Source organism: Strigops habroptila, chromosome 4 (assembly GCF_004027225.2).
Source record: "Strigops habroptila isolate Jane chromosome 4, bStrHab1.2.pri, whole genome shotgun sequence".
Classification (NCBI taxonomy): Eukaryota; Metazoa; Chordata; class Aves; order Psittaciformes; family Psittacidae; genus Strigops; species Strigops habroptila.
Window position 1 is genome coordinate 64,446,255 of NC_046358.1, and position 21,343 is coordinate 64,467,597.

General features: G+C 41.1%; 1 protein-coding gene across 2 annotated transcripts in view; it reads right to left on the bottom strand.

Annotated features, from left to right (window-relative positions):
- NELL1 (neural EGFL like 1) overlaps window positions 1–21,343 on the bottom strand; it is a 283,745-nt gene that overhangs the window by 171,061 nt on the left and 91,341 nt on the right. For both annotated transcript variants that reach the window (XM_030483848.1, XM_030483847.1), the window contains exon 12: window positions 20,923–21,051. In XM_030483848.1, the coding sequence (XP_030339708.1) occupies window positions 20,923–21,051 (129 nt within the window). The remainder of the gene's footprint in view (window positions 1–20,922; window positions 21,052–21,343) is intronic.

Here is a 21,343-nt window from a genome sequence, read left to right on the forward strand (position 1 = left end):
TGCATCTTTACACATATACCAGTCATTCTCCACTTGTATATCTAATTTCATTTAGAATGGCACACCTATGCAACAACCCAATGTTTTTTGGAAACAAGTCAGTAATATTAGAGCACCTTCCAGTGCCCAAAGGGGCTACAAGAAACCCAGAGAGGGGCTTTGGACAAGGGCCTGTAGGAACAGGACAAGGGGGAATGGCTTTAAGCTGACAGAGGGGAGATTGAGATGAGATCGTAGGAAGAAGCTCTTCCCTGTGAGGGTGCTGAGGCCCTGGCACAGGTTGTCCAGAGAAGCTGTGGCTGCCCCATCCCTGGCAGTGCTCAAGGCCAGGCTGGACGGGGCTTGAAGCAACCTGGTCTAGTGGAAGGTGTCCCTGCCCGTGGCAGGGGGTTGGAATTGGATGAGCTTGAAGGTCCCTTCCAACTCAAACCGGTCTGGGATTCTATGATTAGGTTCAAAAAGCTGAGTAAAAATGGGTCACAATGAAATGGTCAAAACCAGTTTTTAGCCAAGGCACTGAGGCCAACACTCCTTAAAAACCAGCCAGGAGGGGCTTATGCCTCACTTCCCAGCTGCAAATGTAGCTTCAATTGGAAAATGTAAGCTGGTACCAAGACTTCTTTCTGCAATTTCCTTATTTTATACCCAGAAACAGCCTGACCCAATCCAATCAAGGGACAGAGGAAGCAAATGAAAAATATCAGCTATAGATATAGCTATATGTAAAAATAAGAATATTTTTACAAAATGGAAAAAATAAAGATACTGGAAATGAAGGTTTTGATGGCAAATGGACCACCAGCTCCTGTGCCTTCTCTCAGTTCTTTTCTACAGCAGACTGCATGTAGTGATTAAGTCACCTTTTGAGAAAAAGCAATTCAGAATTCATGTTATTCTAAAAAACAAACTTTATATAACATTATTTGAGTGCATTCCACCTCAACTCTCATTTTTAGACAACTTATATTATTATGATGCATTTAACATTATTATTATGCACCACCACTGGCAGGGGAGGAGGGGACAGGGCTAAAACACATCACTCGCATAAAGCCTCCCTTCCCTTCTGGCTTTCCTTCTCTTTGTCATTCTGGCTTTCCTTCTCTTTGCCATTCTCAGGGTTAAGGAAGAAAGGAATTACACAGATCATGTTGAGCCACAAAATGGAAAATACTGAAGACAATACTGCTGACAATGGCAGACACCAATTATTTTTTTTTTTCTGATACCAGAGAAGCTTCCAGTGCTTTTAACTCACAATTTATCAATGTCACTGACATTCAACTTTTGTGTTTCTAGCAGACTGGCTTATTGTCATACTAACATTTTATTGAGCTTCTTTTTTCTTTCCCCCAACCTTTTACGTTACTTTAAAACCTTGCCTGGAATCACTGTGTAGGCTGATGTCATTAATAACAAAGACAAACTGGATACCACAAGATGAAACATGATTAGTGATCCCCACCTTCCACTTTATTTTATAGGAGGGGTTTGTTTTGAAAAGGTGATATAATAATTTGTTCTAACTATGCATTCAGGACTAACATTCACTTATAACGGGTACAATATTTCCTGGTCATCTTTCTTCCCTTACTCTTCAACTTGAAACCCACAGTTTTACATACTATTAGACGCTTGCTGATAGCAGGTACCATCCATGAAAGATGATTAATACATATAATTAATGTGCTGACTGATTCTCTCATCACTGTGTCAAAAACCTACAGTTACATAAAATGTTTTTTCAACCACATTCTAGTATGCAATTCTTCAATCAAGCATCAATCAATGCTTTCAATTTTACATTAAATGTATAAATGGAACAAGCTTAAGATGGTGAAGGGTGTGCAGGGAAGCTTCAAATACAAACCAACTGCCCTAAGGACTTCCTCCGAGACTGACAGCCGTGGTTGACAGTCCAGTTTAATCAGGTTTCAATGTGCAGAAGGATCTTCAACCATCTCCAGCAGTATCTATAATTAATCTACTTTAACTCCTCTTAGACACAATGCTTTAAATTCCAAACTGCTCGCAGGTGTGAACTTGCTGAAGCTAAAAAGTGATAACGCTGGTGACAAATATGACCTTGTTCAGCAACGACTGAAAGAGCACAAGGGAAGTAAATTAAGATGCAGCTGCTTCATAGCCTGAAGACGGCCCCGGTTTTCTCTGCACCACTACAAAAGCAGGTTTTAGAGCAAGAGCTACAGCAGCTAGTAGGAGCTGCAAGCTATTTAGAGTTTCATGTACAAAAGAGTTTTCTAATGCCAGAAGTTCAGAAAGTCATGATCCCACAAAGCTGAAAACTTTGCAGATAATATCTTAATTCAACATAAATATCTTCAAAGTGTTTAACAGTCAAACATACAGACTGTCAAAGCACTTCACCATGATTTCAACTTTAAGCACCTGAGTAATTCCAGGTAACTCAATGGGACTGCTCACAAGATTAAAAGCTAAACTGAGGCTGACTTAGCTGGGATAGAGAAATTAGACCCTGAAGCAACTGTTCAGTTACATCAGCTGAGCAGCCACCTTCCTAACTCCCAATGGACATGGTGATCCCCTAGAGCATTTACACAGCTATGGACACAATCAATCCAAAATATGTTTTGAGGTGAGACTGAACAGCATCTGGAAGCTCTGGCACAGTAGTTACTTCCTTCGTGATGGGATGTGGGACATTTTAGCCCTTTTCCTCTTTCACTTGTCACTGAAGACTCCAGAGTTATTTCAAGACACTAACAGCTAAGACTCCAAGGATTCCTTGTGACATGCATTGTGTTCTAAAACAATTTCTCAACTGTGCGTGAAGCTCGTATTTGTTACTAATCAAACGCAGTATTATCAAGCACCATTTCCACAGGGTTTGTCCTGACTCTCCTATAGTCAGTGCTTTTACCTGGATGATGAAATAAAGAGTGTACAGACAAAATTTGCCAACACTGCTATCCTGGCAGGAATACAACAATGTTGGTGGACATAAGAATTCAAAGCTGTCTTGACAAATTGGAGAAACAATTCTTTAAAAGCAGAATGCAATCGGAAAAAGGACGAGATTATACACCTACACACAAATAATAAACTACACTGATACTGGGTGGGAGCAAAACATGAGTGTTTGGTTTTCCAGCAAAACAGCTAACAAAGTTAAAAAAAAACACATCAAACACAAGGGTTAAAAAGGATTATTTCATACTTCTTAGCAGCAGTTATCCTCATCAACAGCCTAACCTCCTCAGCTCTTTCAATGAAGATTATGTTAGCTTAACATCTGCTTATCCCTTGAGCTTTTTCCAGGAAATCCAAATCTGACCTATAGTATCCACATCTGGAGGAAATGCTCCAAGTGATGTGTTGCAATGCTGAGGGGAGCAAAAAGCTTTATGTTTTGTACTTCTTCCATGATGGAGCTCACCTAATTTGCAACAATATGATACTGACTCATCAGACCTTCAGATATAACACTGACTCTAGACCCTCTTTTTTTTTTATCATCTCCTCTTTTTGAACTATCCTATTTAAATTAGGATTGAAACTGAAACACAGATCAGGTATTAGAAAAGGTCTTCTAATGTTAAAAGCACCAAAGCACTGGAATAGATTTCCAAGTGGAAGACGTAGAGTTTCCATCTGTAGGGGGTTTTTAAGACAAGGTTAGGCAAATTCCTGTCAGGAATTGTTTTTGTTAAGGTAATCCACTGCTGAGCAAGTAAAATGGATTTTGCTTGCTCGACTCAGACCAGTTTCTTTCAGCACTGGCTTTTCTTGTAAAAGCATCAGTGGACATACAAAAATAGAGGAGGGAAATGACAAGTGAGCCCTTAGTCACGAGTGACTAATATTATTATAAGAGTTCACCCTCACAGCTACAGGGCTCTGCCACTGCATCTGAGCGTTCTCAGCCTAAACAGGGGATAATTGTACTCACAATCAGCTCCTGAAACCTTGCACAACTCATGAAAGTTTAACCTGAACATACTAAAGAATAAGCAGAAGGGGGAGTAGCACCATGGACCTGAAAAGATAGTGTGTTTACAGAACATCAGATACTGCCAGCATTTCTTTCCCTTCCACACAAAAATATCTCTTTAAATTCCCCTTGAAGATCCACGAATAGCCTTTTGAGGTAATAATTACAAGAAATTATGAGGAACTGTATTCAGTTCCTCAGGACCTGCCTTCAACACTAGGAGATCTTTGATGTGCGGGTGGAACGTCTACTGGTGTTTTCACAAATCTCACACCTCGCTGTAGAGGTGAGGCCACACAAGTAGTGGAGTAGGTGCTAATTTGTGAGAACAGGTACAAAATCTTGGGTACTGGTGTGGATTCTGCTTAGACATTGCTATAATGGGTAAAACACAGTACAGACAACAACTCTGGGCTGTGAAATCATCTCCAATATTCTATTTCATATGATCTGCAAAAAAGCTGGAAGGACTTCTAAAAGACATTAGATCCCTGTAGGGTGGTAAAGAACATCACTTTTAAATCCAGCTCTTGAAACTTGGCATTTAGAAAAGAGTATTCTCTTCTCAAAGGGAATAAAAGAACTCAAATGGCCAAGCTTATAAACACTCTGAGCCAAACAATTTTCAATTTTACTTTTGGATTCTTTTTTAAGTTAGGATACAAAGTCACTCAGCCTTTAATGAAGACATTAAATGAAGCATGTGTCATAAACCAACTGAATATTATACACATCTGATGAAATCAAAATTCTTTCTAACATAACACTAAATTCTAGTGTCTTCTATTTCAATATAAAGTTCCTACTTCTTGTTGTTTGCAGGTTCTAACACGACTAACCAAATACTCATCTACCCACAATCATACTATCAGGTGATTAACAGTGCTAAGAAGATAAGAAATGCCAGGACATCCATAGATACAAATTTTTAGCTTTCTGTCACTTTTTTTTTTTTTTTTTTTTTTTTTTTTTTTCTTTTTATGAATAATTAAGCCCATAGATTAAGGACAGTAGTTGGGGCAACTGCATGGGGCAGTATTCCCTTAACTTTTGCACACAGAAAGCTCCTGTTCTCTAGTACTTATTTCCTACTACATTCTTGTTTCACTAATATCAGTAAAGACGACAGGGTACAAGGTTTTTCAAGGATGCTACTACAGGCCTGGCCTTAAATATTAAACTGGCGAGCACATGAGCAATCTTTCAATTGGTCACCACTCATTCATCTAACTCATTTATCACTCAAATATAACCTGGAGGTTCCCATCTGTCCTTAAAATTGATCCAAATGTTACATCAAATTCTACAAGAAATTATGCTGTAACTTTTAGAATGACAGACTGGTTTGGCTTGGAAGCAACCTTAAAGCTCACCCAGTTCCAAGCCCTCGACACAGGCAGGGTTGCTCCAAGCCCCATCCAACCTGGCTCCCTAGAATGTCAGGATCTTACTTTGTGCACCTAACTTAAGGTCTTAAACCAGGACTACTCTCAAGTTATGTTCATCTCTCATGTGGAGAAAATCATCTGCGCATCAGCTCATAACATGAGCATAAACATAAATCACATCTATTAAATTTATTTATTGATATCTATGTTAATAAGATCTTTTCACTGGATTGAGTGACCTGGTCAGTAGACAACATACCCCAGAAAAGGCTTGGCTCGCTTCATCTTGGTGTCCTTGGTATCTTTAAGGATACAGACACTTAACTCACTTTCCTATTTTGTTCTTCATGCTGAGCTGGCCAACAGGAGTGCTACACTGTGTTATCTTTAAATAATTACTGCAAGTGTTTACTCCTTAGGCTATTAACAAGACAACCCACCTCGTATGCAGAACATTTTTCCAACTATTATTTAGTCCAATAACACAGAGGTCGACATAACAAGTGCGTGGGTCAAAGCTGCTATTTTAGAGGTCACAACTCCCATGTAACTATTACTAGCTCCCTCAGATGTACAGGTGCCTGATTCCTAGGCCAAAATCTTACCCTGAGGTGTCTCAGGTTCCATGTGCAAGATCAGGGCAATTCACAGCACTGGATTCACACTAGTGAGCCTGCTGAGCAGGAAGCCGCTATAGTTAACCAATAAAATGTAATGGCAAGAGTTTAGCTTAAATCCCACCTCTCCTCCAGGCTTAGAGGCTTCACTCCATTCAACGGGGAGACACTTCACCTCTGCCTCACATTTTCCCTGAGCATACAGGCACAATGGGCCAAAGCACGGAGGCTCCTACTTAAGCACTTAAAACACTCATTAAAGTAATGAGAAATTAAGGATTTCAACTGAAGATTAAGAGCTGAAGTATCTTTAGGGATTGATCCTCTTTCTCTATCTCAAAAGGCAACCACCTTCTTTTTTTCTTTTCTTCTCCAGCAGACGAGAAGAAGGAAGCAGCTTCTTCCCTTTGTGCAACAGCCCAACCATTAAACGCCTTCAGAAACACTGAGCATCCAAGTCACTCCTACACTTTAGAGGATTCACACTGTTATTTTCCTGGCCACCATCCCAACAACCAGAGCAAACCCATCTGCAGGTGAAGTTCAAACTGGTTTGTATTTGCTCGTAAAAAGATTCATCAGGAGAGAATGGCATTTCCCTTGTAAAGCCAATAGGCACTTCCCAAGGTGAGAGAAAAGGACTGACAGCTGGTCTCTGACATGAGAGTTGTACATTTTCTTTATGCTGCATTCATTTTCACCACAGCTGTAACTGCTGCACTATTTGTAACACACAAAAAACACAACTGCTTTCTCCTCCTCATATAGCATACTCTTCTTTAACTATAGCATGGATATACTGCACACAAATAGTTTGGTCCTAAAAGGGCTGTGAGCCCTTTCGTCCCCTGGAGGAACAAAACCAGAGAGATTGCTTAGCTGAGGATCCTAAAAAAACACGTCTGTAGAAGTTGATTTTATAATCCAGAACCACACGTTCCAAACCTCTCCAATAACACATTGATGACTGTCATGATGTAATCCCAGCTGGCAACTAAGTCCCACACAGCCTCTTCCTCACTACTCCCCAGTGGGACAGGGAGAGAACTGGAAGGGGAAAAGGGAGATAACTCATGGGCTGAGATAAAGGCAGTTTAATAGGCAAAGTAAAAGCTGTGCACACAAGCAAAGCCAAACAAGGAATTCACCCCCCACTTCCTATGGTCAGGGGGGACGCCCCGCTTCCCACAGCAGGGCTCCATCACACACAATGATTACTTGGGAAGACCACTGCAATCACTCCCAACATCCCTCCTTTTCCTCCTTTCCCTCAGCTTTATATGCTGAGCAGGAAATCCTATGGCATGGGACAACCCTTGGGTCAGTTGGGGTCAGCTGTTCCAGCTGTGTCCCTTCCCAATTCCTTGTGCACCCCCAGCCTGCTCATTGGTGGGGTGAGGAGTAGGCCTCATCTTGGCCTTGGCTCTGTGTAAACACTGCCCAGCATAAGGAAAACATCCCTGAATTATCAGCACCAGTCCCAGCACAAATCCGAAACACAGTCCCCTAGCAGTTACTATGAAGAATATTAACTCTATTCCGGCTCAAACCAGCACAATGACGAGGGAAAGAAACATACAAGAAACTGAGGATGACTTCAACTGCCACATCAGGAAACTGGCAGTAGACAAGCCCTATTACGATTTTAATAACAGTTTCTTACTATATATTGCATTCCAACAAAAACCTCATTTGCTGACCTTAGAAGCAGGATCTTATGTTCAATCAAACTAACATGCAATGACCCAGGCTGTCACCTGAGACGTGCGGATTACTGTCATTTGAAATGTTGTAATAAACCCTGGATAATGTGATTCAAGTCTGCCTTACTTACTCAAAAGAGCCATGCTGGTTTTTTTTAATCATGCCAAAGAACTCATGGAGTGTTTGCTTAATATTTTCTCAGGAACAAAATGTCTGCAGTGGCCAATTATACTCGTGAGTATAGTTTTCTTTTGTGAGAATGTATCATTTATTCTGCACGTGCTGCACTTGTTCATCTGCTTTGGCAACAGTAGAGATGGGATTTTTCCATGTGTTGGTGCAAGTACTGCTCAGGTCCCTTTGGGACTCTGCAAGTCACTGGGTCATTCCTCCTGTGTGAAGTTGACCCCAGGTGCCCTGGGAGGTGCATTCCTGGGATCCAGCATTTAGGGAACTGCAGCAAGACAACAATGCTGGGCCCCAGCAACCAGCTGCTGCTTTTGCAGGACCAACTGAGCTCTGGTTCCACCGGAAGTGGAATTTAAGGAGCCCATAGAGAGACTAGGAAGCGTTTTCAGTAACTTTGAAAATTAAGACATTAGAAAAATCACAGGAAAAAAAAAAATTAAAAAGGCTTGGGAGTATTTGTATTCTGCCTAAACCACTTGTAAATAGCTCTTAACTCTCACACCACATCCACCTGGAGACAAAAGGCAAGCACAGTAAAGCAGAATGTTTAACTATTCACATCCAGTTCTAGAGCCAGTGACTAAAATTGCTGGCCTAAGCTTCACAGTAAACATATGTTGATCACAGGATACAGCAAAGTCCTCACAAATCTCAGCTAAAATCAAGCAGCCTATCAGAAAAATGAAAAATGGTGGAGAGTCTACACAGCTAACCTGTCCAAAGGAATAAAAAAAGCCAACCCCACAGTGAGAGCCTGAGGTTTGCTGTGAGTTTGATGACACCTTTGGAAAACACCATGACTGGCACCTTTTGAAGGGAGCAATACCCTGCACAGTAACTGAGAACTTAATAAACATTGCCAGGAAAGCAGCTGGTGAATAAACTTGGCTTTCCTCAGATGTGAGAAATGCAACCTCTTAGTACAATACCCTGCTGGAAAGGAACAAACCAGAAAAGCCCAATGTGCCCTGTACCAGTAAGTTCCATGAAGTTCAAGTGTACTCAGTGCCTCCTTGACACACCATCTGGTGAGTGCGCAGTTCTGACAGCATTCCCATTGTATGCTTTCCATGCAAAAACTCATTACTTCTATCTGACAGGCATCATAAGCTCTATTACACTAAAATGAGGATTTGGTTGTTTGTTCCTCTGATGTTTTAATTATTGCAACATGATTACAACCGACGAAACAACAGCCTAAAGGTACGGATGGGGCTAACAGCTAAAATATACTATTGTATGAATATGTATAAGTATGGATGTGGCTAGACCATGCTGCTGCTTCTTAAATAAGCTACTCACACAATCAAAGCTTAGAACACTTCTTCAGGTACCTTCGCATCCAGTTTATTAACATCCTTCAAAATTGCTCTTTATCCGTGACTTGGAGGTGATGAATAAACATCACTCATCCTTTTCCAAGGGTAAAGAAGGTGACAGAGGGAGACAGGTGGGACTTGGTGTATGACACTTGTAGTCATTAAATGGAAACACGCGACACAAACTGTGAAGAACATAAGGACTGGATCATACACTAACATTTATCCTCATGCTTACGTCTCACTATTCACATGCCATTGAAGCCAATCTTGATAGTTAAATATTAAAAGAGTTGGCTTCTAAGTGCAGAGGAACACAAGAACAGAACACTGCATTTAAGACAAAGCCCATTTAAACCCTTCAGGCAATGTTCAGTTCAATACTTCACAGCTGCAACCCGAACATAATACCTGCCTCACTATCTATTGAGGATTCTATTCTGTGGTACTCTTGCACCATAGTGCTAGATACTCACAGGAAGAAGCTTATTAAAAGTTTAATAAGTCATGTTTCATCCATGCATATATTATCTTGTCTGCACACACTTATCACAAGCCATCTCATGAGCAAAGCTAAACGGGGTACAGACTGCTGAGCTGAACACCAGAGCCCAAAACCACCAGACAAATCAAGCTGAGTGCTGCAGTGTCCTCCCAAATCCAACCAACGCTACCTCCCCTATCAGAGAAGACATCAGATATGTAACAGGGAATAGCTTTCAGCTCTAGCTTCTTCCCCAGTGGCCAAAAGGGAGAATCAACACATGGAAAGGATGTACCACGCAGCCCTCAGCAGCCCTACCCTCAGCAGCATGTGAAGCTACACATGCAAGTGTGTGAGTCCAAGTCCACGTTATTTAGATTCAATAAAAGATTTCATCATACTTCTCTATCCTTTCCTTGACTGATTTGACACAATGTCTGTCTTCAATTTCAAGGGCTATCATGTACTGCTCCCATTTAACCTGTAATCCCTCATCTGGTGTCAGTAAATTGACTCCCAACTAGAATCAAATCACAACAGTCACCTTTGACAACAAACAAACAAAATAAGCACAGGTATTTGTTTCTTTCACACTGCACTTCAGATTAGCTCTGCACTAACGGCATCACCCCAAGCATATCATTCCCTTCAAAACCTCCTTAGAACAATGCTTTTCCATGATGCCTAAAAGCCCTGACAAATGGTTCAGCTAAAGGTGTGCTCCAACCTTCTCGCATTTTTCCAACTGTCTCTGGTTTCCTGTTGTTAACTCGTAACAGTGTTTGACCTGGGGTTGACTTACAAAAAACAAGTGTCTCTGTGAGCTATTGCTAAATGGGGGGACAAGCCTTTGGAAAAGAATACTCCCTGGGGGTTGGACTAGATGATCTTCAAGGTCCCTTCCAACCCAAACCATTCTATGATCTTATGGAGCAGTATGGCACTCTGCAGCTCTCCCTTGGGTGGAAATGAGCCATTGCTACCTTCAGGCGACTGCCAGCCCAGTGAAGCAGGGATGAGAGGAAATTCTTGCTGAGATCTGAGCTGTAGCTGGGCATCACGGACTTCTTCACATGGGGCAAAGTCTGTCATAGAGGTGACAGCTCTCGCTGAGTAAGAACTTCCTGCAACTTCCTACTTTTCAGAAGGAGGTACATCTGCCTCATTTTAATCACCACAACCAAAGCAAGGCAGCAGAATTATTTTAGGTTTTCAAAAATAAATTCACTTCAAAAAGCTGTTCTAGGATTTTAGCTTCAAACCACATTCCAACATCTTTTTCCTCCCACCTAATATACAGTCTCTTGTCTTACACATGGTTATAAAGCCTCCTGAAAAGTGAATCCTATTTTTATCCTACATCTGAATAACACCTGTCACAGTGATAGTCTGTGTCCAAAAGCGTAAGTCCCAGACATTGTAGAAATAAAAGCAGTTACAAGTATATATAACTCCTCTATCTTTAGATCTCCCCATGCCATGTGATACATACACACACTTACTGATATACCTAATCAGTATATTATGATATTATGATATACCTAATGTAAGAACAAACTCCGTAACTACAATGGCATCCTGTAGCTACCTATCATAGTTTAACTCCAGCTGGCAGCTAAGTACCTGTCGTGGTTTGAGCCCAGCCGGTAACTCAGAACCACACAGCCACTCGCTCACTCCCCCCCCCCCGCTTCTTCCTCCCCCCGCTCCCGGAGGGATGGGGAGGAGAATGGTAAGAATGTAACTCCCATGGGTTGAGATAAGAGCAGTCCCGCAACTAAGGTATAATACAAACCACTACTGCTACCACCAATGATAATAACGATTAGTGAAATAACAAGGGGAAAGGATACAATTGCTCACCACCCGCCGACCAATACCCAGCCCGACCCGAGCAGTGATCTCGGCCTTCCGGGTAACTCCCCCTGGTTTATATACTGGGCACGACGTGCTGTGGTATGGAATACCCCTTTGGCTCGTTTGGGTCAGGTGTCCTGTCTCTGCTTCCGCCCGGCTTCCCCTCCTCCCTGGCAAAGCATGAGACTGAGAAAGTCCTTGGTTGGAATAAACATTACTTAGCAACAACTAAAAACATCAGTGTTATCAGCGTTGTTCCCAGGCTGAAAGTTAAAAAACACAGCACTGCACCAGCTACTAAGAAGGAGAAAAATGACTGCTATAGCTGAACCCAGGACAGTACCACACAGCCACATGCTCATTCCCTTCCCTCTCCCCAGTGGGATGGGGAGGAGAATGGTATAAAAGGTAAAAACCCATGGGCTGAGATAGGAACAGTTAAATAACTGAAACAGAGGTAAAATATTACAATAATGAAAATATTAACAACAACAACAATAATCATAATAGGAACTATAGAGAAAGAGGAAGGAATAAACTCCCCGTCTCCCAGAAAAGAGAAGTGATGCGCAATCCAGCGTCTCACCACCCACTGACTAGTGTCCAGTCTGTCCCTGAGCAGCGGTCAGCGTTTCACAGCCAGGTCCCCCCAGTTTCTATACTGGGCATGACATGCTGTGGTATGGAATACCCCTTTGGCTAGTTCGGGTCAGGTGTCCTGTCTCTGCTTCCTCCCAGTTTTTTGTGCCTCTCCTCACTGGCAGAGCATGAGAGACTGAGCCCCTTGAGAGACTGAGCCCATAAGAGCATGACCACCTTGATCAGGGTAGGCATTACTTGACAATAACTAAAACATTGGTGTGTTATCAGACTAAAGCCAAAGCACAGCCCTGCACCAGCTACTAGGGAGAAAATTAGTTCTGCCCCTGCTGACACCAGGACAATTCCCTAATAGGGCAATGGCAGCTCTTAAGGAATGCAAACTATAAAGCTAGCAAAAATCAAAGCAGAGTGTCATGGTTTCGGAGTAAACATTACTTAGCAACAACTAAAAACATCGGTGTTATCAGCATTGTTCTCAGGCTAAAGTCAAAAACTCAGCACTGCACCAGCTACTAAGAAGGAGAAAAATGGCTGCTACAGCTGACCCCAGGACACACAGGAACTTCAGCAGCACACCACAAGCACGTTGATTCAGGTTATGTTAATTACAGATATACACTTGCATACATATGCAGGCTATTTCCTTGTTTATACACCCACCCTGACATCACATTATTCCTGCAGTTCAAGTAAGCATTACACAGCAGTTCAATCCTGTTGTTGGTTAAACAACTGCAACCAAAATATAGTCTCAAATTTTCGAGAAGCAAAGCATCTTTTTTTCTCGATATAGCTAAGCAACAATCTAATATGCTCCACTACATAAACCAACCTATGGTAAGACATACAACTGACACATGTTCAAACAAAATTTCCCAAGGGTTTAAATGCACCCCTGGTCAGGAATATCAAAGAACAGCATCTGTTTAGACAGCCCTAATTCAGTTTATCCCCTGTAGCTCCAAACAGTTTAACAGATGATAGAGTCTTTCCATCTACAAGCCAAAATACATCCTACTGATACATATACATGTGTATATATATATTTCAAGGAATAACAGTGCCAGCTTTTATGCTAGTTTTTCGATACTTTTATGTCATAATAAAGTAACTTCAGTATCATCTCTTCAACTTTCCTAATGTTCTTTTGCAAGACAAAAGAAATTGCACCAGGTTGTAGATTCAAAAGGGGTTTTTTTTCAACTAATTCAATTTAAAAGGGATTAGACAGCTAATGTTCCCTGTATCCTGAAATCAGAATGAGGGCAGAAGGCCCATGTCTCAGCTCTCCAGTCCCAGAACAACCATCTCTGTTTCCTCTGTTTTCCTTTGAAAGGACAGGGAGTTACCAATTGGGACAGAAACTCACACAACCTAAATTAAAGTAGCAAAGTATTTTCAAATGGGTTGGTTTTCCCTCAGGATTTGTGATTTCTTTACAGTTTCTAAATCTGACTTTGACACTTTCTGGCTGTCTCAGGTTTTCTCAGCATCACCACTTCTTGAGCATTCCATATGCCTACTGATTTCACAGGGGTCAGGTTAAGGCTGTGAGGAAAATGAGGGAGAATTTCTTTGGTTTAGCAATAACATGAAAGGAAGAATTCTCAAGTCAGCCACTTTAGAATTAATTAAAATACAGGAGAAACTACTGGGAAATGATTTATATTCAAAGGGGATAATGGCTAATGCTAAAATGTTTATAAAATCAATGGGAACCTAGCACAAAACAGATACAGCTCCAGGGAATTTATATTGATTACATTCCTGTGTAGTCCAAGATGCAGTTCTCTTTTCCATGTTCCTCATTAGTTCATTTCAAGATTTATGTGAATTGCAAAACAGGTAGAACTGAGCTGCAGCTATTTACATTGTGCTAACTAAGAGAAAAAGAATCCTACTCAACTGAAACAGAAATTCATTTGTTTCCAAATGTTTAATGAGACAGGATGGCTCAGTCCACCTCCACATTCATCATCTGTTGCACATTAATAAATATCCAATAATGCCAGTGCTAACCAAGCAACACCCACAGAACCTGTTAGCACTCAGACTGAGGTGCCACCTTCCCCATGTACCCACAAAAACCCTAGCACTCCAGGCAAGCAAAACGGTGTATGGCAAAAGATGTACATCTAACACCCAGTGTTTTGTAGCTGTTCTGGAAGGTAGTGATGACCAGCGAGGTGCTCATGACTAACAAGAATGTTGGTGCACTGCAGCTGCTGTGCTGTCAAGCATCAGCTGCCCGACCAGCCCTACCCACAAAGGTGGGTCACGTTTTAGCCAAATTGGATCTTACTGTTTGTACAGGGAAAATAGATGAAAACCACACGCAGGGGCAGTGCCAGGCTCAAATTGATTCCTGTGGGAAAGAAAGACTGGAAATTGTACCCTACATTCTCTCACAGACTGAATGCACTTCAGCTTGCTGCTGACCTTTTCACAATAGCACTGCTTCAGCCAGCTAGACTGAAAACCAAAAAGTAGGTCAAGTCACCTAAGGGGTAACAGGTTAAAGCAAGCTCCAGAACAGAGTAGAAGGCCTGACCTTCAAAGATTATTGTCACTTGTGTCCAAGCAAATGGAGGAAATTTTTCATTACCAACATAGAGGTTCTTAAACAGACATTATAATCCCAGTGAAACAGAGTGCTTCACTGAAAAATAGTCCACATGCAGGAACCTGGCATCTCTAAGACTCAAGTCTTAAAGAGTCTGAATTGGCCTAGTTGATGGTTACACAGCTTCTAATATCTAGCCATGATCCTGATCTTCCCATATGTTTGCCCAATTTTCCACTCAGTGAAGTTACGATACAACTCTATATAAATACTGCAAAATTCTTTTTGCCTAAGAAACTCACAGTGGCAAACAATGCCCATATTCTAGTGGTAAGGAAAAGCTTCATGGAGAGAAAATAACCAGGATCGTTCCTACTCCTGGAAACAGGAATGCATCAGCAACAATTTCAGGCTGTCACAGCATCCCACCAACTAATAGCATAGTCATGACATCGCGAAGCACTGAATCGGCTCTGCACAAAATCAGATTTTACTGCCTCATGCATGAGGGACTGGGAAGCAAGGAAACAAAACCCCAAGTGATCTAATCCTGAGAAAACAGAAAAGCAGGAGCACTACTAAGCCCTATATCTTGGGCTCCAAGACAGTAAGCACATGGCCAACCTGAGTGATGGAGGCCTGCTGCCCCAGGACATGCCTCTTCTGCCTGTGCCCAGAGCCAGCCCTGAGGCAACCAGGAGTTCTTCAGCGCAAACTCTCTGCAAATGAGATCTTCTCTCCTTCTGCAAAACACGGCATGTCTCTGAGCTAACACTAACTCTCATTCATGTGTGAAGATGCTACTGTGCACTCATACCATTATCTCAGTGCTAATAGCTACCAGTATGTACAGACACATTCTCTGGTGAAAGCTTGAAGGGAAAAAATGAGTCATAAGAATTAGGGAAACAAAATAATGAAAATGAAGATGAGAGGTAAACCATCCTAAGGAAGATGAGAGATAAAAAGGAGTTTGCATTGCCAATTTCATCCTAATAATTTTCAAGCATGTTCTTTAGCCTGTAAGCAGACAGAAAATAATTTTCTACTCCTGAAGTACAGTGATCCCTACAAGGACAACTGGTATGAGACATACACAGCTTCAGTGAAGGAGATCAGGACAAGGCATAAACACAGCTACCTCTTCAACAGAACCAATAAAAAAAATAGGTTAATAAAATGCAATAAATCAGAAACTATCAATAGCGAGAAGGAAAACTGAGCTGTCTAATCTCGAAATGAAAGAAGAAAATTAAAGAAAGTTCCAAGAAGAACAGAGTGAAAAATTATCTGGAATACCCAAAAGGTATGTTGAAATTTACGTTTTAGATATGAAGAACAGACACACAAACTGGAAAAATTGTAAGCTTTCTTTTTGGGAAAAAATTTGCATATTAAATATAGTGTAAGAGTCAGCAAACCAAACGGGAAACTACCATCAATACATGAGTTGTCTTTGTAGATGCTCTACAGACTTCTGTACTGATTTCTATTACCTGAATCAAAGTCTCTCTCTAACTTACTTTAACTCTTTTCCCCAGCCTCCAAATAGACTCAGGTACAAAGAAGCGGATTATTAAATAGAGGCAGATGTCTTAGAAAAATGCACTTTTTGAGAGATTTTCCAGAGGCAGCTGCCCCCCGGAATGAAATCAATTTCCCTGTCAAAATTCTTACAGAGTAAGAGGAATTATCCTTCTGAAAATTAAATATGGACATGAATATTTTATCGAATGCCTTTCCTCAGCTGTCAATAACATTTAGGAAATAAAAACAAAACCAAACTTATCTCTTCCTGTATCAGCAGTTTGCTCACTTTTCTACACTTAGTTCAGTCTATTTTGTGGTATTATTGTCCTGTCCCTACAGGCTCTCATCCAAAGCCCCTCTCCAGGTTTCTTGTAGCCCCTTTAGGCACTGGGAGCTGCTCTAAGGCCTCCCCGGAGCCTTCCCTTCTCCCGGCTGAACAAGCTCAGCTCTCTCAGCCTGTCTTCATCCAGTAAACTTCACAATACTCCAGCAAGACAACAAAGGATTTTAACTCCATTATCCCAGTTTCTGGACATAAAACCAAAGCAGAGAAACCTGCACAGATACATGTACACCAGGAAACAGACAGATCCTGTATCAATGAAGGCCCAGGTAAGGCTTCCTTTTCTTACTAGCACAGTCTTAGTTTTAGTTTCAGTTCAAATATAGCTGCTCATGCACTGAGAAAATGGGGAACCTACTTATTATTTGAAAATTAAACTTAATACAAATATATAAACCAAATATCTCTCCATTTCAGTTGTGAGCAGAAAAAACACATTAAAATTTGTATCCACCAGTGTGACCTACTACATCTGGATAATGCCAAAAGCTCAATAACTCTTAAAAAATTCAGAATAACTTCCACTTAATACAGACACATCTAGTACCATCAGCATACAACTCGATTCCAAATTAATCTGAACAAAAGCCATGAGAAGAAATGCTGGAAAAAGATGCAAAATGTGCATGCTGAAATGCTGAAAGAGAAAGCAGAGAGTGAAGCATACAGCAAAGCCCTAGGTCAGCAATAATGCCTTTTCCATCTGTTTCTGAACTTTTGTACTTGGTTTTCCATATGCACATCAGCTTTGAATACCCAGAACCATATCAGTAAGTCACTTACCAAATCTTGCAGGAAAAAATGCGTCAGTATAAACTGACATTTGTAATGGATTTAGAGACTTTTGTACTTTTAGAACCAAGTTTGGTCTTCCATCTACTGGAAAGAAAGTACATTCACAGAAAGAAAAAGGCAATAGATAATATTTAGTGGAACAGCCAGAGCTATGCTATTACCAAAAGCCAAGCACATTTGCTATTAAAAATAATAAAAATAATCATATTTTTTTTATTATTATTATTTGTACAAGAAACCAGATTTTTCCATTTAGGCTGTGGGGGGGTTGGGTCTTTATTGTTGTTGGGGTTTTTTTGGCTGGTTGGTTGTTTTACTGAAGGATAAAAACTTCATTTCATTCGCTAGTTTCCAAACAAAAATCACAGCTGTGGGATTTGCAAGGCTGCTGCACACAGCACAGAACGTGTCTGGAAGGATCAGCATGAGTCAGCCTCAATGAATTCCCCATTTTGGGCCTGGTTTTGCCACCGAACTGCTGCTCCATCTGTAACTAACTCTACGCTGCAACTCTGAGTCCCCAACAGGGGTGCTTATGTGCCAGCAAGTGTGCATGTGCTGCTACAGCTTGAATCCTTGCACCCTGCAGACATTGGACTTGTGCACTTCCCAGAACTTACCCACGCATAGGTGACAAAGATAAATGGACACGGGTTGAACATTTGTACCTAAGTATCCCCACCAGTAGTTTAAGCTCAGACAACATGATTAATAGAAATATCTCTAGATGTCTCTCTGCAAATGATGAATGCTCCAATTATGCCTCATATACACATGACAAGTAGGCAAACATTAAAAAAACCCTCAGCCTTTCTGTTTTTAAGTGAAACACATGGCTTTTACAGCACACAGAGAATCTCCACTTATCCCCTTCCTTTATTACCAGCTTTATTTATTTGTTTTCAGAAACTGTCTTCCCTAAACACATCTATGTTATTCCAAAGATGGAATTCGTATAGTGAGTGGATATGCCATGCATATATTTCAACGCGTGGAGCTGCTGACTACTTGAAAAGTAGTTACTAAGAATTAATAGTAAAAGCCCCTCAGGTTCTTGTTATTTATATTATAAATCTGCTGATGCCAACTCTCTGACAAAAGCGAGAATCCTTTCAATTTTTTCCACGTTATCGCAAATGTGAAGATGGAATGTTAAAAAAACCCACAAATACGTGTCAAAAAGCAAAGCAAACTCAAACACAACTCTTCACAGACCTTACAAGATCAAAATGATGCCATATGATCCAGCAGGATAAAACTGGGTAAGAGCAAGCAGAAATAACAGCAAAAAACAGGTATGGTAAAATAATACTCTACATTAGAATTCACATGCACAAATACTTCAATTACATCAGAAGAGAGGAGAAATCTGGAAAGCTCCAAGATAATTATCTGGAGCACTCCGAAGTGAGGTGCCACTTACCAGCACGTCATGAGTATGAAATAGTTGAACCTCGCCATCTCAAAGGAAACAGCAATCTTACATGTCTCTTAAGAATGCTGAAGACAAATTCTGAACTACAGCTGAGAATAACACCTTCCTTGCTTCCACAGGTGTTGTGTATGTTTACTACTCCTTGTTCAGGTGTTCTGTGTATTTTATTTCTACACAGTACACACAGAAATCCAATGCTCCACAAAGAGAATCCACCCCTATCCTATGCCAACATTCTGCCAAATTGGACCTTCACGTCCATGCCTTTGACCTCACTGATTTAAATCACAGCTTCACCATGTGTTTCAGAACGTTATACAGCCAACTATGAAATACTGCTGTTTAGCAGATGACACACATAGACAAGAGAAATCAGGTTATGCATAGAAGGCAATTTTGCAGAAAGCTGTTCCAAGGAGTGAAAGGAAGCTCTTCACAGGGCTGAACAGAGCCACCTCTTGGCTAACCAATTTGTCAGCCTGTAGTTACCCTCACTAAAGGGCCTTCTCTTCTCCACATTACCTCCTAAAAACTACTCTCCATACAGCAAATTTATAATTTCATCACATGCAGAAGGCCCCTCTCTCTCATCTATCCCATGCTCTCAGGCAGCAAAAGCAGCTGTGCTTGTTCTCTTGCCTCAGGTTTTATCCACATGCACAGAAGTCAGGGATTTGATTTGCCCTTCCAGAATGTAACGCAAGAAAGACCAGTTATGTTGCAATGCCCACTAATTTCTTCAAAAAGCTCGTTTTCCCCACTACTATCACCAATGCACTGCCAACATCTCCAGAACTATTTGAATCCAGATGTTTAATGTTTCTCCATAGAGAAAAAGAGGGACAGTCTGCTACTAGTAAATAAAAGCACTCAGCACTGATTTTCTTTTTTAAACAACGAAAAAAGAACAAATCCTGGATTCTACATCACAGCTGATAAAGAGCCTTGTTGTTGTCTTCTGATTTCTGAGAAGCCCTTGCAGTACATATAAGGGCAGCTCTTCTCACAAGGGTTTTGCACTAAACAGTTTCTCTGTCTACAGTGCTGCCTACGTTTAAAACGAAATGCGTAAACTGTTCTCCCACTCTCTGAACATGCATGCACAGAACCATTCACATTTCTGTTTGTAGAGAACTGACTAAATACCTTAAGATTTATAGTTGCAATTTACTGCACAGTTCTAAAAACTGCTATTTCAAGCAGTTCACCTACATACTAAAAAGTCTTTTTATGAAAGCAGGATCATTTAAGACCAGACCACACTTGTCTTTTTGATCCTTTCATTCTGTCTTCCAATTTCTACAGTCTCTTTTCACAGCTTGTCAAAAATGCCATCTCTCTTCCATCACCAGTATCACTGGAAACAGAATCTAGGGAAATGATGGCCAAAAGATTAAATATTGCAGCCTGACATACAAAAAAATCAAAACCACAATGCAAAGGCAAGAAGGCATGTGGTATGTGTTGATTCATTCATTTAGTTTTTAGTAAGTACATCACAGCTACAAATAACAGCAAGCTCTACAAAACACTGAGAAACAAAAAGGAGAATAATGTCCCCTTGCATCCATTCCTGTGATGGAATAATACATCAACATAAGCACCTCAGGTACACACTCCTCAGAAATACGTCTCTTCTGGACCATAGGAAAACCATTTCAGTAAAGCCCCTGTCCCACAGAAGTGCTTCAGGAAGGATTGCATATCATAATTTCTGTATCCAAGCCTCAGTACACCTACACACTGACCTTGCTCACACACAGAAGAATTCCCACTTCCTAAATTAATGGATCTTAAAAAGATGTTGTTCTCTAAAAAAACATTTTAGAAGGTAGGTACTGTCTCTGATAAAGAAACAGTATTTTACAGCTGGTAATGCCAGCAGGACGACAGTGTGCCCAGGCACAGCTGCAGCAATAAAGCACACCCATAGACAGGCAATCTGAATGGTCCAGCAGCACTCATCATCTGCAATCCACATTTATGAAGGCAAAAAGGGCCCTTTGTGACATTCACCATCATGAAACCAAACCTTGCAATGAAATCCATTCTCAACCATTTATTTAACACCATGTTTCCAAGTAGGATGTTAAGGGGGCAGGTCTTGGAATATCTTGTTTACCTTCACAGTAGGCAGAGTCCCCTTGGATAGAGAGAAAACCAGTCTTGCATTCACAAGTCGCTTTTGTGTTCCAGTTTTTGCACTCAGAATTTTCACCACACCTGTGTCCCTCTGCACAGAAGTTATGGCCTGAAATACAAGGTATTAAAACATGTTTATTTTAGCTATTCATATTGATTATTTATATTGACTGTATCACCCTGAAGAACTTTGGTATAGAATCATAGAATGGTTTGGGTTGGAAGGGATCTTAAAGCTTATCTAGTTCAAACCCCTTGCCACGGGCAGGACATCTTCCACTAGAGCAGGTTGCTCCAAGCCCCGTCCAACCTGGCCTTGAACACTGCCAGGGATGGGGCAGCCACAGCTTCTCCAGGCAGCCTGTGCCAGCGCCTCAGCACCCTCACAGGAAAGAACTTCT